The 18,095-nt window shown below is 47.7% G+C and overlaps 1 protein-coding gene across 2 annotated transcripts in view; it reads right to left on the bottom strand.

Moving 5' to 3' along the window:
- The window catches only part of ephb2b (eph receptor B2b), a gene marked incomplete at both ends in the record, with an annotated part of 318,948 nt that overhangs the window by 66,591 nt on the left and 234,262 nt on the right, over positions 1–18,095 (bottom strand). For both annotated transcript variants that reach the window (XM_083661661.1, XM_083661662.1), the window contains one exon: positions 16,159–16,494. In XM_083661661.1, coding sequence (XP_083517787.1) covers positions 16,159–16,494 — 336 coding nt within the window. The remainder of the gene's footprint in view (positions 1–16,158; positions 16,495–18,095) is intronic.

Genomic DNA, 18,095 nt, shown 5'->3' with positions numbered 1-18,095 from the left:
CTGTGTCCACAGTCTGCTCCCTGAACACAGCCTCCAGTAGACCCCTCATATCTGTGTGTGTCCACAGTCTGCTCCCTGAACACAGCCTCCAGTAGACCCTTTATATCTGCCTGAGTCCACAGTCTGCTCCCTGAACACAGCCTCCAGTAGACCCCTTATATCTGTCTGTGTGTGTCCACAGTCTGCTCCCTCAACACAGCCTCCAGTAGACCCCTCATATCTGCCTGTGTCCACAGTCTGCTCCCTGAACACAGCCTCCAGTAGACCCCTTATATCTGTCTGTGTGTGTCCACAGTCTGCTCCCTGAACACAGCCTCCAGTAGACCCCTTATATCTGCCTGTGTCCACAGTCTGCTCCCTGAACACAGCCTCCAGTAGACCCCTCATATCTGCCTGAGTCCACAGTCTGCTCCCTGAACACAGCCTCCAGTAGACCCCTCATATCTGCCTGAGTCCACAGTCTGCTCCCTGAACACAGCCTCCAGTAGACCCCTTATATCTGCCTGAGTCCACAGTCTGCTCCCTGAACACAGCCTCCAGTAGACCCCTTATATCTGTCTGTGTGTGTCCACAGTCTGCTCCCTGAACACAGCCTCCAGTAGACCCCTCATATCTGCCTGTGTCCACAGTCTGCTCCCTGAACACAGCCTCCAGTAGACCCCTTATATCTGTCTGTGTGTGTCCACAGTCTGCTCCCTGAACACAGCCTCCAGTAGACCCCTTATATCTGCCTGTGTCCACAGTCTGCTCCCTGAACACAGCCTCCAGTAGACCCCTCATATCTGCCTGAGTCCACAGTCTGCTCCCTGAACACAGCCTCCAGTAGACCCCTCATATCTGCCTGTGTCCACAGTCTGCTCCCTGAACACAGCCTCCAGTAGACCCCTTATATCTGCCTGAGTCCACAGTCTGCTCCCTGAACACAGCCTCCAGTAGACCCCTCATATCTGCCTGAGTCCACAGTCTGCTCCCTGAACACAGCCTCCAGTAGACCCCTCATATCTGCCTGAGTCCACAGTCTGCTCCCTGAACACAGCCTCCAGTAGACCCCTCATATCTGCCTGTGTCCACAGTCTGCTCCTTGAACACAGCCTCCAGTAGACCCCTTATATCTGCCTGTGTGTGTCCACAGTCTGCTCCCTGAACACAGCCTCCAGTAGACCCCTCATATCTGCCTGAGTCCACAGTCTGCTCCCTGAACACAGCCTCCAGTAGACCCCTCATATCTGCCTGTGTCCACAGTCTGCTCCCTGAACACAGCCTCCAGTAGACCCCTCATATCTGTGTGTGTCCACAGTCTGCTCCCTGAACACAGCCTCCAGTAGACCCTTTATATCTGCCTGAGTCCACAGTCTGCTCCCTGAACACAGCCTCCAGTAGACCCCTTATATCTGTCTGTGTGTGTCCACAGTCTGCTCCCTGAACACAGCCTCCAGTAGACCCCTCATATCTGCCTGTGTCCACAGTCTGCTCCCTGAACACAGCCTCCAGTAGACCCCTTATATCTGTCTGTGTGTGTCCACAGTCTGCTCCCTGAACACAGCCTCCAGTAGACCCCTTATATCTGCCTGTGTCCACAGTCTGCTCCCTGAACACAGCCTCCAGTAGACCCCTCATATCTGCCTGAGTCCACAGTCTGCTCCCTGAACACAGCCTCCAGTAGACCCCTTATATCTGCCTGAGTCCACAGTCTGCTCCCTGAACACAGCCTGCAGTAGACCCCTTATATCTGCCTGAGTCCACAGTCTGCTCCCTGAACACAGCCTCCAGTAGACCCCTCATATCTGCCTGAGTCCACAGTCTGCTCCTTGAACACAGCCTGCAGTAGACCCCTCATATCTGTCTGTGTGTGTCCACAGTCTGCTCCCTGAACACAGCCTCCAGTAGACCCCTCATATCTGCCTGAGTCCACAGTCTGCTCCCTGAACACAGCCTCCAGTAGACCCCTCATATCTGCCTGTGTCCACAGTCTGCTCCCTGAACACAGCCTCCAGTAGACCCCTCATATCTGCCTGTGTCCACAGTCTGCTCCCTGAACACAGCCTCCAGTAGACCCCTTATATCTGCCTGAGTCCACAGTCTGCTCCCTGAACACAGCCTCCAGTAGACCCCTTATATCTGCCTGTGTCCACAGTCTGCTCCCTGAACACAGCCTCCAGTAGACCCCTCATATCTGTCTGTGAGTGTCCACAGTCTGCTCCCTGAACACAGCCTCCAGTAGACCCCTCATATCTGTCTGTGAGTGTCCACAGTCTGCTCCCTGAACACAGCCTCCAGTAGACCCCTCATATCTGTCTGTCAGTGTCCACAGTCTGCTCCCTGAACACAGCCTCCAGCAGGCAGCCTTTGCTCAATAAGTCTTGTTAAGGCTTCCTCGTGTCCCACAAACCAGATAAATCATAGGGTAATAGAACCGAGGCAAGCAAATCTAGCATGGTTTTACCATTCCCATATTGTATGCAGTGTAACCAGGAATGTGTGTGTGTGTGTGTGTGTGTGTGTGTTCACATGCCCCCACATGTGCACGTTGCAGAGGAGGGCTCAGACAGTAGGACCACCTCATCAGTGCACCTCATCAGGGATTAGTACTGTGGCTGTTGCATTGAACAGAGGCAGACCTGAGAGACCTGATGGCTACAGGATGCTCTCACTAACCACTATAGGTCATCCTGCCTATTTACCAAGGTACACTGCAAAGTAACTGCATGTAGTTCAGTGTTTCCCATACATAAAGGAATGTGTGGCGGGCCGCCACAAAAGGATTTTGACCAAAAAAAAAAAAAAAAAAAACTACAATCCTACAGAAAAATGTATATTGTTTGTTTATTAACTGGCCCCTCGCCTTCTATCATTTCACGAAAGTGGCAAAGCAAGTTGAGTATCCCTGACCTATAGGGAGAAATTTAGTTTGTCATTGTAAACCCACAGCACAGTAATGATGACATGTTCTTCATAGATCTAGCCTTTTAATTTTGCTCTTAAGCTTTCTCAAAGTACACCAAATTCATGCATTTTACTTTAAAATGTTTTAAAAAAATCTCGCAGGGGATTTTACTTTAAAATGTTTTAAAAAAATCTTGCAGGGGGGCATGCCCTCGCACCCCCCTAGGGGGTCTGCGGTCCCCCACCACAAATACTCAAAATCCTGTGGGAAACACTGTAGTTGATATGGGGGCATCCTGGTAGCTCAACTAGTAGAGCATACCATTAGGGCTAAGTCATAATCACAGGTTTGAATCTGCCATACGTCATCACATGTCTCCCCTGTCTTTCCTGTTTAAACTAAAACGTAATTTAATGTCGAATAATGAATCTTAAAATCTTGTCGTTGAAAGAAGTGAAGTCTGTAGGTTGAGATAATTTCACAAATGAACAATGCACGTTCTACTTGAATAATGTTCACACTAGCACAATATAAAGTCATGCTATTCCATAAATATTCAATAAGTTAATTGATTGTGGGGGGACGACTCAACTCATCCACCACCGATGTGGAGCAGCCACCTCTGTGATGCACGGCAGCCAGTTTGAGCCAGAATGCTCAGCACACATCAGCTATCATGTGGGAGGAGAGCCAATTAGATAATGAAGGATAATTAGATGGCCATGATGGAAAGAAGGCTTGTGTGGGAATTTAGCCAGGGCACCGGGGTTACATCCCTTAGGGCACCAGGGTTACATCCCCCAGGGCACCGGGGTTACATCCCCCAGGGCACCAGGGTTACATCGCCCAGGGCACCGGGGTTACATCCCCCAGGGCACCAGGGTTACATCCCCCAGGGCACCAGGGTTACATCCCCCAGGGCACCAGGGTTACATCCCCCAGGGCACCAGGGTTACATCCCCCAGGGCACCAGGGTTACATCCCCCCAGGGCACCGGGGTTACATCCCCCAGGGCACCGGGGTTACATCCCCCAGGGCAGCGGGGTTACATCCCCCATGGCAGCGGGGTTACATCCCCCATGGCAGCGGGGTTACATCCCCCAGGGCAGCGGGGTTACATCCCCCAGGGCAGCGGGGTTACATCCCCCAGGGCAGCGGGGTTACATCCCCCAGGGCACCAGGGTTACATCCCCCAGGGCACCAGGGTTACATCCCCCAGGGCACCAGGGTTACACCCCCCAGGGCACCAGGGTTACATCCCCCAGGGCAGCGGGGTTACACCCCCCAGGGCACCAGGGTTACATCCCCCAGGGCACCGGGGTTACATCCCCCAGGGCAGCGGGGTTACATCCCCCAGGGCACCAGGGTTACATCCCCCAGGGCAGCGGGGTTACACCCCTACTCTTGTGAAGAGTGCTGATAGGGATCTTTATTGACCACAGAGAGTCAGGAACTCGGTTTAACGTCTCATCCGAAGGACAGTGCTCACTCACAGGACAGAGTCCCTGCTGTCTCTGCCCTGGGGCATTGGGGATGGGGATATTATTCATGAGACCAGAGGGAAGAGCACCTCCCGCTGGTCCTCCAACACCACTTCCAGCACCAAGAAGTCTCCCATCCAAGTACTAACCACAGCCAGATCTGCTTAGCTTCCCCCAGCAAGCCAGCAATGCAGTGCAGGAGCCATGGTTCTTCTGACAATAAGTTGATTTTCATTCCGGAAAAAAAGTGAAATTATTTTACCCAACAGACTGATTTCTATATTTGTTTTGAGAGAAATAAGATGACTCAATAGTAGAGTGCATGACGTGTTGTGATGGATATTTTCTGTGGTGTAGCAATACAGTATAATAATAAATATAATATTTTACACACGGGAATGGGTGTAATATAAATTTAATATTATTATATTACATTTATATTGCCCCCCCCCCCCCTCCCCCTCCCCTGTGGTGTTGCCATACGACTGCAGGCTCCTACGTCAGTGGGTGAGTTGTGTGCCTGGTTATGTGAGGCTAGTGTTGTCAGCACTCTCTCGCCTGTCAGACCTGCTTAAATCATTGTAACAGCTCTCACACACAGACAGCCTATGGTCAACCCCCAACAAAAAGCATCTCTCTCTCTCTCTCTCTCTCTCTCTCTCTCTCTCTCTCTCTCTCTCTCTCTCTCTGTCTCTCTCTCTCTCTCTCTCAACTCATGTAATGTCACACAGAGAGTAGCAAACCCAAAGTAGATGGCTTTGCTTGTGACTCATTTTAATAAAAAAAAAGATTTGGAGACGCATCAAGGCCGTGGCATATTCCGCACAATTGGAGTTTTGGAGAATTAGTCACTCAGGCCCCAAATCCATTCAGCTCGGCTTCTCCTTTTGTGTGGCTGCATTACAGTATGTCATCAAGCGCTGTACTTTCCACAGCAATCATCACGTCCTTCATCACAGAGGAAGTGTCTCCAGCCACCTACAATCATCATGTCCTTCATCACAGAGGAAGTGTCTCCAGCCACCTACAATCATGTCCTTTAACACAGAGGAAGTGTCTCCAGCCACCTACAATCATCATGTCCTTTATCACAGAGGAAGTGTCTCCAGCCACCTACAATCATGTCCTTTATCACAGAGGAAGTGTCTCCAGCCACCTACAATCATGTCCATTAACACAGAGGAAGTGTCTCCAGCTACCTACAATCATCATGTCCTTTATCACAGAGGAAGTGTCTCCAGCCACCTACAATCATGTCCTTTATCACAGAGGAAGTGTCTCCAGCCACCTACAATCATGTCCTTTATCACAGAGGAAGTGTCTCCAGCCACTTACAATCATGTCCTTTATCACAGAGGAAGTGTCTCCAGCCACCTACAATCATGTCCTTTATCACAGAGGAAGTGTCTCCAGCCACCTACAATCATCATGTCCTTTATCACAGAGGAAGTGTCTCCAGCCACCTACAATCATGTCCTTTATCACAGAGGAAGTGTCTCCAGCCACCTACAATCATGTCCTTTATCACAGAGGAAGTGTCTCCAGCCACCTACAATCATCATGTCCTTTATCACAGAGGAAGTGTCTCCAGCCACCTACAATCATGTCCTTTATCACAGAGGAAGTGTCTCCAGCCACCTACAATCATGTCCATTAACACAGAGGAAGTGTCTCCAGCTACCTACAATCATCATGTCCTTTATCACAGAGGAAGTGTCTCCAGCCACCTACAATCATGTCCTTTATCACAGAGGAAGTGTCTCCAGCCACCTACAATCATGTCCTTTATCACAGAGGAAGTGTCTCCAGCCACTTACAATCATGTCCTTTATCACAGAGGAAGTGTCTCCAGCCACCTACAATCATGTCCTTTATCACAGAGGAAGTGTCTCCAGCCACCTACAATCATCATGTCCTTTATCACAGAGGAAGTGTCTCCAGCCACCTACAATCATGTCCTTTATCACAGAGGAAGTGTCTCCAGCCACCTACAATCATGTCCTTTATCACAGAGGAAGTGTCTCCAGCCACCTACAATCATCATGTCCTTTATCACAGAGGAAGTGTCTCCAGCCACCTACAATCATGTCCTTTATCACAGAGGAAGTGTCTCCAGCCACCTACAATCATCATGTCCTTTATCACAGAGGAAGTGTCTCCAGCCACCTACAATCATGTCCTTTATCACAGAGGAAGTGTCTCCAGCCACCTACAATCATCATGTCCTTTATCACAGAGGAAGTGTCTCCAGCCACCTACAATCATGTCCTTTATCACAGAGGCAGTGGGCCTGTCTGATTCTCAAGTGAACGAGCTTTATAGGTGGCATTTCTAGGTAAGAAGTTGTAATTAGGCTGTCTGAAACCAGTTTGATACATAAGTTCACTGAATTTGCAACCTTTCTAGGTACCTGGTTATGGATAATTTTCGAGGAACCATAGCATGGTACCTTTGTTTTGTTAGGATATCCCATGATACCTTGCGCCCCCTTGCAATCGACGAAGAAGAACGAAGCGAGCCCGAGCGAGCCCCTAATGGCGACGCCCACAAAGCTGATCGCATCAGAAAAAAGTGAAACAACATTGGCTAAATAACAAACATCTGTCACTTTCTTTTCATTTTTATTCTAGAATAGTCAATAACGTCAACCTTTACTTAATTTCAGTGCAGTCAGATGTTTGTACAGTGTCAGGAAAGTCACTTTTGAACAATAGTAGGAAGCATCTTACCTGACTCTGTTGTGGACAGCAGCCGGCTAGTTAGGTTGCTAGCTAACGTTAACGTTAGTTTAGAAAACCCGCTCCGCGTGCCCCAAAGCAGGACTACACTGTACAGCCAGGAGGATAACAGCATGGCAGACCTTCAAGTGTAAGTGGAGTTCATTTTAACTGTGCTTTATTAAATGACAAGCTGTCATTGCTTAACTAACGTTACCAATTTGTTTGTCAAATGCAACGTTCCAAGTTAGCTTGGTTTCACGCTTTTAATTTGAAGGCTGAAACGAGAAATGGTTTGAGTAGATTGAATTGACACCGGTCTGTCAATTCTATCATTTCACACGTACCATTTCCCTTTTTCGCCTTCAAATTAAAAGTGTAAAAACAATGAAACGTTCGCCTGTGAAGGATCGACCTATTTGGATTATAATAACGTTAGAGAAAACAGCCATCAGCCATGCAGTTTTATACTCATTTATTGCCAAATGCTTTGGGAAACAACTTCATCAAGCTTGGTCAGAAAAGGTCTGTCTATTCAATGGAAACAGCACCAGTGCGACCTGTCGCGTGCGATGCTACCTTCAAGAATGAGGACGTCTGAAACAATTTTTTAATCACCTATATTAAAATGAGATAACAATCATCTAGTTAGGTAACTAGATGATATTAAGCTTCCTTGCATTACAGACACAACCAGTGTCTCCAGCCACCTACAGAGTGAGAGGATGCAGCCTGTGTGTGGTGGTGGGTGCTTGCTTGGGTGGAAAGTAAGAAGTTCTGCTCTCATCTCTGACACCCTTCTCATCCAACCAACCGTCCTTCACACGACGACACGTCCCAGCTTAGGATGGCAGCCATCCGCACGACAAAGCAGAGACACTCTCACACCAGTCACTTCCAATTGAGTTCTTTGTTGCCTTCAGGGAACAGCCTGGCCGCACGCTAGCCTGCTAAGTGACTGATTAGTAGGCTGGTGTTGAGAATCCATACGGCATCGCCTCCCGATATTTAGCAATATTGTATCAATCACCCATTGATGTCATCAGTGATGCAAAGTTGAGCAATTGTGCGCCGAGTGATGTCACTCGAGCACTCCATGATGTGATCAGTGACGGTCACTCGAGCAATTGTGATGCGATCAGTGAGCCCGCGCAGCGGGCGAGATGCCGGGCGGGCGAGGCCGCCCAGTGGGCGAGCCTAGTCTTTTAAAATCGCAATCATATTGTGTTGTGACTTAGGTATTGCGATAACGTCATATTGTGCAGCCTTGTGATTTGCAGTGCACCCCTAAATCCTACCTATGGGTTTTCCTTTGGGGACGTAATCTGCAGTTGAAAAAATGTAATATATCGCAATTTATGTTATTGCACTCACTCATATCGCAAAATATTTATAATTGCAAAATAATATATCGTGACTAAAGTATTGTGATAATATCGTATCGTGCCGCCTCTGGTTATTCCCACCCTTACTGATTAACGCACACATGTGCACGCACAATTTCATATACACACTCTTTTTCATTTTTTTCTCCATCTCTCTCTCTCATTCTCAATGTAAGAGCGAGGCGCAGAACCTCCTGGGGTAATTGAGGGTGACATGATGTTTATGTAACCTCCGAGCCTGACAAACCAGACCCAATTATGGGCTCCTGGTCCCGGTGACCCCGGCCCTGCCTGGAGCCCGGCGCTGCAGAACTGCACTACTGGCCCGTCCCAGGAGTGAGCCTGGCTCTGCATGCAGGGTGAGGGAGGGGGGGGGGGGAGGTGGGAGCGGAGCGGAGCGGAGCCAAGAGTTCAGTCCTTTTCACAGCTCCCTCTGACGGGACCTCTCGCTGGCTAATCCAATGTGACGGGCACTTCAGTGGAGAGGGCGCGGAGACCCCCAATTTCCGCCGGGACCCCACGGCGAGGGAGGCCGAGCAGGCGAGGGGTGGAGGTGGCAGACTTATTGTGGGCCAGTGAGAAAGGGCCTCATTACAACGCTTTACTGCACTCACAGGCCCTCATTAAGCCACCACACCACTGAGTCAAATCCAAACAGACAATAAAAAGGCCTCGCTGTTTGAATAAAGGGCCCCGTTTGAGTATGACTTAGAGGGTTTCAGCCGTTGTAAACGAGCGCTGCTATACGACACTTTTACGCAAAAACACATCTCCGTAAACGCTGCAGCGTGCTGTACAATGGCTCCATTTAAGTGCAGAAATCCACAGTTTCCTGGTCTTTTAAATGTGTTCAGCCAACTTGCACACCCTTCCTTTTCGACCCCTTATCTGTGGGAGTCTGGACAATAGAATTTCAGTAGGAAGTGATTCGGGATGTTCATGGCGACTAATTTAACTGACGATTAAACACAAAAATGTATTTAGGGACAGTCCGTTATTTATGAGAGTGGAGGGGTATGGTGCAGGGGTGACTTTGTTTTCATTTTTTTCCTTCACCCTCCCCAGATCTATAAATATTTTTCCATGTCCCTCCCTGAGTGACTGGAGATAAATGCATGACCCTCCCTCCACCATAAATAACCACACTTTATCATATTCACACCAAACTTGATCATATTCACATGTTTTCTGATGATTTGGCTACGTTTGATAGCGCCCTATGACATCGGGGGAGAGAGGGGGCGGGGGGCATATAACGTTTAGTACCCAGCCCAATAACGGCCTCATCTCCTAGTTATAAAGCCGATCACCCGCTCAGTACCGCTCAGTCCCGCTCCAGTTTCAATCACAACATGTTCGAAACAGAATGCATCGGTGCGTGGCTAATTGAGCCACATGTGAAATCTCCCAGCATGCATTGAGGGTAATACATTGACAAGAAATAGCAACCAAATCAGCCTAAATAGGCTAAGTGGTAGATATAAATAATGTTTATGTTAGCACAACATGCAATTGTAGAACATTTCAATATTGGACAAAATAAAACAATAAAAATCAAAACACAACCCTATGTGAAACATGTAATCCAGGTGCTATATATATCCCTTGCAGATTTAACGTTATTTGGATGAGTGACACTGATGCACTGTGATGTCCGCTCCAGCCTCCAATAAGACTTGGCTTACTTCGTGTGCACGCCCACTATTTTCTTGCCAGCTGCTGCGAGAGAGAAGAAGAGAAACGAGCATGCAGCCGACTCTGCAGAGCTCATGTTATTTGTAGTGAGCAATGCCCATTGCCCAGGCGTTTAAACGCAAATTAAAACACCCTGGCCTTTTTATCTCTTTTATTCTTTTGAGCGGAGCGGAGCGGTGAGTGCGAGCGGGTGAAATCTGTATCGAGCGGCGAGCGGTCTGGAGCGGAGTCCAGTCACCATACAGGTAAACCATAGATATAAATAGGGGAGTAAACACGAATTTTGGAACGAAAAATTTAAAAATATATACAAAATACAAAAAATGAAAGTTGTATAACCCTCCCTAAAGCCAAAACAAAAAACACAAGTCCCTCCCCAGTACTCAAAAAAATATTTGATACCCCTCCCCCTTTCTGCACCATACCCCCCTCTCATAAATAACGAACAGTCCCTTAGACTAAACTAGACTAGACTAAAAGTAAGAAAACACAGAAAACAGCCAAAATTTAGTAGAATTTAATCTACAGTATAAGGTTAAAATGGAAAAAATATATATTTAAGAGCCATTTGAAATGGTTACTTATGGTTTCAATAACCACATCTTGTGTGGCACTTGCTCCCTTTATTATTAGTGGAAGCATATCTTGCACAGTCGTTCATTACCGTGGTGAGTTCTGTTATCTCTTCAGACCGAGCGGGATCACAGCATCTGTAGGTTGGTTCAGTAAATGATGACATATTGGAGTGTGGCTAGCTAGCCGTGCTAGCACCAGCAGCCTGCTGTCCTTGCAGGTTAATGTCAACTTGCCTGTTCTGAACCTGGTTACGCATTGCTATTCCTCTGGTCGAGTGGTTATATGCCAGTTTTATCTGACGCAGCCTACAGTACATACAACCATATTCAAATGTCCAGATCCAAATACCACCTATCTGCTGCTAGTGGGTGGCTATGTTTACATGTAGACGCAACATCTAACTGGCATTTCAAAACGTCACATCATTTAATTCTCAGTTTAACCGACTAGTATTTCTGGTGCCGACTAGCGAGGTAGCAGACATTTAAACGTTTAACCCGAGTAGTCGCGCACATCCCTAGAAGTAATCAGAGACGGAGAGAGTATAGTTGAACAAAACTCAATATGTCTAATTCAATAAATGCTCATCGTACAGGTTACCCGACGCTGCTTGTGAAAACAATAGCGCCCCCATCTGGCAGTGTCAGGTTAGCGTACAGGGGGGATGGATGGATGGATGGACCGTACATACGGTACGTACATACGTACCGAGGAGAATGATGGATGATGAAAGTTGACAGGCACTTACATATGTTGCCAACAGCTACAGCACACAAAGCTGGTGAGGAGATAAAGCCCGGCCTGCACCCCCCCCCCCCCCCCCCCTGGAGCTTGGCCCCTCCCCCTCCCCCCCGGCTCATCAGGACTCGGGGGAGGGGGGCTTGGCCCCTCCCCCTCAGCTCATCAGGACTCGGGGGAGAGGAGCTTGGCCCCTCCCCCTCGGCTCATCAGGACTCGGGGGAGAGGAGCTTGGCCCCTCCCCCCCGGCTCATCAGGGCTCGGGGGAGAGGAGCTTGGCCCCTCCCCCCTGGCTCATCAGGGCTCGGGGGAGAGGAGCTTGGCCCCTCCCCCCTGGCTCATCAGGGCTCGGGGGAGAGGAGCTTGGCCCCTCCCCCCTGGCTCATCAGGGCTCGGGGGAGAGGAGCTTGGCACGCCAAATGATGCGTCTCATCGAGACAATTAAAGAGCAAATCAATGCTGCTGCCTCGGTGAAATAATTAGAGGCGCGGCCGACTTCAACCGCAATCACACAGTGGAAAACATGCTCAGCTCCAATGGCTGTGGAGGAGAGATCGGAGGGAGATTTTGGGGGTACATTTCGAGAAGATCCTAAAGATTAAAATGTTACCCCAATCACCAAAGCAACCTGTTTTGCATTAGGCCTCATAACATGCTGGCAAGATACTGGCCTCTTACTAATCTCTGAATTAGCGTTTTAGTTTACAAAGTAGCCCATACATAGAATGTGCATACATATATACAGTATATATATATATATAACACGCTGGATTTGGGATCTATTTCCACAGGCTTTATGGGCTTAGATGTAACACTAGAGCCAAGTGGGTGGATGAGAATAGAGGTTGATATGTTCAGGCAGTAATCACTAGATGGAGTGGAGGGAGCGGGGAAGGGGGCGGGGCTACCCTGGTTCCAGCTCGCTGTCTGAAAAAAACATGGTGATGAGGTCACATGGTGAGGACCAGCAGGCCATCACATCCTGTCTGTCACATCATCAATGGCTCTCTCCCTCCCATTCCAGAGCTCCTCATCTGCATACATCACCATAGCAGAGAGGAGAGATACGCACCTAGTGGTGGGGGTGCGTATAGCCGTGTACTGTGCATGATGTGCTTGTACAAGAATGAGAGTGATGGAGAGGTACTGTACAGGACAGGAGAAGAAGAATGAGAGTGATGGAGAGGTACTGTACAGGACAGGAGAAGAAGAATGAGAGTGATGGAGAGGTACTGTACAGGACAGGAGAAGAAGAATGAGAGTGATGGAGAGGTACTGTGCAGGACAGGAGAAGAAGAAGAATGAGAGTGATGGAGAGGTACTGTGCAGGACAGGAGAAGAAGAATGAGAGTGATGGAGAGGTACTGTGCAGGACAGGAGAAGAAGAAGAATGAGAGTGATGGAGAGGTACTGTGCAGGACAGGAGAAGAAGAATGAGAGTGATGGAGAGGTACTGTACAGGAGGAGAAGAAGAATGAGAGTGATGGAGAGGTACTGTACAGGACAGGAGGAGAAGAAGAATGAGAGTGATGGAGAGGTACTGTACAGGACAGGAGGAGAAGAAGAATGAGAGTGATGGAGAGGTACTGTACAGGACAGGAGAAGAAGAATGAGAGTGATGGAGAGGTACTGTGCAGGACAGGAGAAGAAGAATGAGAGTGATGGAGAGGTACTGTACAGGAGGAGAAGAAGAATGAGAGTGATGGAGAGGTACTGTACAGGACAGGAGAAGAAGAATGAGAGTGATGGAGAGGTACTGTACAGGACAGGAGAAGAAGAATGAGAGTGATGGAGAGGTACTGTGCAGGACAGGAGGAGAAGAAGAATGAGAGTGATGGAGAGGTACTGTACAGGACAGGAGAAGAAGAATGAGAGTGATGGAGAGGTACTGTGCAGGACAGGAGAAGAAGAATGAGAGTGATGGAGAGGTACTGTACAGGAGGAGAAGAAGAATGAGAGTGATGGAGAGGTACTGTACAGGACAGGAGAAGAAGAATGAGAGTGATGGAGAGGTACTGTACAGGACAGGAGAAGAAGAATGAGAGTGATGGAGAGGTACTGTACAGGACAGGAGAAGAAGAAGAATGAGAGTGATGGAGAGGTACTGTACAGGACAGGAGAAGAAGAATGAGAGTGATGGAGAGGTACTGTACAGGACAGGAGAAGAAGAATGAGAGTGATGGAGAGGTACTGTACAGGACAGGAGAAGAAGAATGAGAGTGATGGAGAGGTACTGTACAGGACAGGAGAAGAAGAATGAGAGTGATGGAGAGGTACTGTACAGGGCAGGAGAAGAAGAATGAGAGTGATGGAGAGGTACTGTACAGGGCAGGAGAAGAAGAATGAGAGTGATGGAGAGGTACTGTACAGGACAGGAGGAGAAGAATGAGAGTGATGGAGAGGTACTGTACAGGACAGGAGAAGAAGAATGAGAGTGATGGAGAGGTACTGTACAGGACAGGAGAAGAAGAATGAGAGTGATGGAGAGGTACTGTGCAGGACAGGAGAAGAAGAATGAGAGTGATGGAGAGGTACTGTGCAGGACAGGAGAAGAAGAATGAGAGTGATGGAGAGGTACTGTACAGGACAGGAGGAGAAGAAGAATGAGAGTGATGGAGAGGTACTGTGCAGGACAGGAGAAGAAGAAGAATGAGAGTGATGGAGAGGTACTGTACAGGACAGGAGAAGAAGAATGAGAGTGATAGAGAGGTACTGTACAGGACAGGAGAAGAAGAATGAGAGTGATGGAGAGGTACTGTACAGGACAGGAGAAGAAGAATGAGAGTGATGGAGAGGTACTGTACAGGACAGGAGAAGAAGAATGAGAGTGATGGAGAGGTACTGTGCAGGACAGGAGAAGAAGAATGAGAGTGATGGAGAGGTACTGTACAGGACAGGAGGAGAAGAAGAATGAGAGTGATGGAGAGGTACTGTACAGGACAGGAGAAGAAGAATGAGAGTGATGGAGAGGTACTGTACAGGACAGGAGAAGAAGAATGAGAGTGATGGAGAGGTACTGTACAGGACAGGAGAAGAAGAATGAGAGTGATGGAGAGGTACTGTACAGGACAGGAGAAGAAGAATGAGAGTGATGGAGAGGTACTGTGCAGGACAGGAGAAGAAGAATGAGAGTGATGGAGAGGTACTGTGCAGGACAGGAGGAGAAGAAGAATGAGAGTGATGGAGAGGTACTGTACAGGACAGGAGAAGAAGAATGAGAGTGATGGAGAGGTACTGTACAGGACAGGAGAAGAAGAATGAGAGTGATAGAGAGGTACTGTGCAGGACAGGAGAAGAAGAAGAATGAGAGTGATGGAGAGGTACTGTACAGGACAGGAGGAGAAGAAGAATGAGAGTGATGGAGAGGTACTGTACAGGACAGGAGGAGAAGAATGAGAGTGATGGAGAGGTACTGTACAGGACAGGAGAAGAAGAATGAGAGTGATAGAGAGGTACTGTGCAGGACAGGAGAAGAAGAAGAATGAGAGTGATGGAGAGGTACTGTACAGGACAGGAGGAGAAGAAGAATGAGAGTGATGGAGAGGTACTGTACAGGACAGGAGGAGAAGGGCACAGCACAGACATAGACAGAAGAGAGAGAGAGAGAGAGAGAGAGAGATAGAGAGAGAGAGAGAGAGAGAGAGAGAGAGAGAGAGAGAGGCAGACGAGACAGAGAGTACGAGGGATGATTAAAGCAACAGTTCACCCAAAAATGAAAATTCCGTCATTCAAGACTTGAGTATCCCGGTTATGAGGCTTATCCTGGTTTTGATCCTATTCGGGATATGGCGTTTACATGGAACACAGAGAAATCTGGTTATTCATATCCCTGCATATATGATAAGTACTAGTATCCTGGTTACTGTTTCATGTTTTGCAGTATGGAGGATTTTTTTTATGTTTGAAAGCTAGTCACCATCCACTTTAATTGTTTAGGAGAATGCTGCAACAGTTTTCTGCTGTGAAACTCTGAGACTGTTTTGTGGACTAAAAAAAACCTTCCTTCGTCCTTCCATCGGCAATTTAAATTTTTGGGTGAACTGCTCCTTTAAAGAAGAGGAGAAGAGAGCGAGATATCGACCATGTAGGAAACCTTAAGCTTAATTTATACTTATTAGAAAGTGTCTCTCAGCACATGGTCGCAAACGAAAAAGAAAGTGTCGCTCATGTTGCTGCATTTATGCTTCTCTCCTCGGCTCAACGGTCACGTGACGCTATAGACAGAGGGAGGCAGAGAACTAGTGCAGACAGCCAAGAGAGGGAATGCTGTCAGTGAACCCACGTCGGAGGCAAGATGTAACTGCAGCCGCGTATAACGACACACAACCACACAACTCACCTCCTCTCTCTCTGGGAAGTTGGTCACGGTGTTCTTTGTGATTTTCACGAAGTCATACATCAAGGACTGATAAAAATAGCGGGGACACGTTCATTTCATTTCAGCGAAAACTAAAACAAGGAAGTCAAGCGCGTGCCCGTCTATATAGCCAATCACACTTGCGCGACATTATGTGACGTAGTCAGCGACACTAGACATTTCACCAGGTAGCAGACACCTCTCGCCGACACTTGAAAGTGTCGACTCAAGTCCTCATTTCTGTCGGCGACCGTTTCAAAAGTGTCGGCAGATGAAGCATAAATTGGGCTTTAATGTGTAGGAAAAGACAGGTGGGCTCACTTACCGGCCTGGTTGGTGGTGATGTTGACCGAGGCGTACTGAGGGGAGTAGGGGCTCTGATCCGACACCCCGTTGACCGCCTGCACCTCGAAGGTGTACTGCGTGTGGGCGAGCAGGTCGCTGATGTAGACGCGGGGCTCCGTGAGGCCCAGCTGACGTGGCACAAACTGCACGTTGTCCCCGCAGCGCGTGCAGCCCCCCCGGCCCCCGCCGCAGCTCTTACAGATGATGTTGAAGACCACGTCCTCGCGCCCGCCAGAGTCCCGCGGAGGCATCCACTCCAGCATCAGAGAGGTCTCGTTCACGCTGGAGATCACGTTCTGCGGCGCAGACGGGACCGCTGCAAAACAACAACATGGGAGGGAATGGTTCACAATAGGGCTGCAACTAACGATTGTTTTCATTGTCGATTTATCTGTCGGTTATTTTCTCGATTCATCGGTTAGTTGTTTGGTCTACGAAATATCAGAAAACTTCCCAAAGCCCAAGATGACGTCTTCAAATGTCTTGTTTTGTCAACAACCCAAAGATATTCAGTTTACTGTCATAGCAGAGTAAAGAAACCAGATAATATATTACCATACATGATGCTGGAATCAGAGAAATTGGACTTTTCTTTCCCTTAAAAAAATACTCAAACCAATTAATCGATGATCAACATAGTTGCCGATTAATTTAATAGTTAACAACTAAATCATAGATTATCGTTGCAGGCTGCAGCTCTAGTTAATACTTGAGTTATTAAAGGACTATGCAGATGTTTTGGGAAGCAAGCTCATTGCTGTACGTCAGAAAGATTGGTTACAGTTTTGAATACTGTGTATTCCCATAAGACTAGTGAAACCATATCATAACCATAGATATGAACTGTATAGCCTTAGAGCAGCGCTTCCCAAACTGAAGGAGGCCCCAGCCCACTTTAAAATGTGAAAATCTTCCGGGGCCGACCCAATCCTTTAATCACAACTCTGATCAACACACCAGAAGATGATGTATTTCCCTATGGGTTTTTTTATTAGCCTACCGTATATATTTTTTATTTCATTAACAGAGCATGTGAATTTGGGCATAAGGGAAAATAATAATCCATCCACATACAAAAACATTTTAATATACGTTTATAATAAAAGTTCTAATAACATTTTTATTATTTTGAGAATTTTTGATTTAGAATGTAAATTGTCTCTAAATTATAATACATTTTAATCTAATGTAATTTCACGTAACAACATTTATTTTTGGCCTCCATCCAGATACATTTTTGGCCCTTCATACAAAAGAATTTGGGCACCTCTGATTTAATAAAATAATAAAGAGGAGATGAATGTGATGTGTGCAGTTCTTCATAGATCTAGCCTCTTCATTTTGCTCTCAAAATGCACCAGATTGATGTATTTTACTTTAAAATGTACACAGGAATGTGGACCCCCTTCCAAATGTCCCCACCACTTTACAAATCAAACCTACGCCTTTGCAAGGGACCGCTTTGAAATAGTTTTCCCTCGCCCAAATGTAACCTGCGTTTGGAGCGTGATTTAGCCCCCTTCCCAACAGCTATTGTACTTGGTACAAATAGCTGCCTTAGGTCTTCTACTTTCTTCTGATAACAGGATCTCCATTGCTTTAAAATGACCCTGCTACAGCCATTTGATTGGTCACATGAAATTCGGGAGTGTTGGCAGACCACTCGCGGCCCACCTGCAGTACCTCCACGGCCCACTAGTGGGCCGCGGCCCACACTTTGGGAATCCCTGCTCTTTAGAGGACATCTTGTTATGTGACACTATGCCAAAAGAAAGCAAGACAATAGATAAAAGAGACAGATAATAAAGCACGGTTGTTTCTCCTCCTATGAACTTCGGTGACTTCCAGCACACTCAGAGCTAAGGCACCAGTCCAGCACACTCAGAGCTAAGGCACCAGTCCAGCACACTCAGAGCT

The sequence above is a fragment of the Poromitra crassiceps genome (assembly GCF_964638095.1).
Source record: "Poromitra crassiceps genome assembly, chromosome: 27".
In the NCBI taxonomy this organism is placed as follows: domain Eukaryota; kingdom Metazoa; phylum Chordata; class Actinopteri; order Beryciformes; family Melamphaidae; genus Poromitra; species Poromitra crassiceps.
The sequence above is the reverse complement of the archived record's forward strand: the minus strand, read 5'-3'. Positions and strand labels throughout refer to the sequence as shown.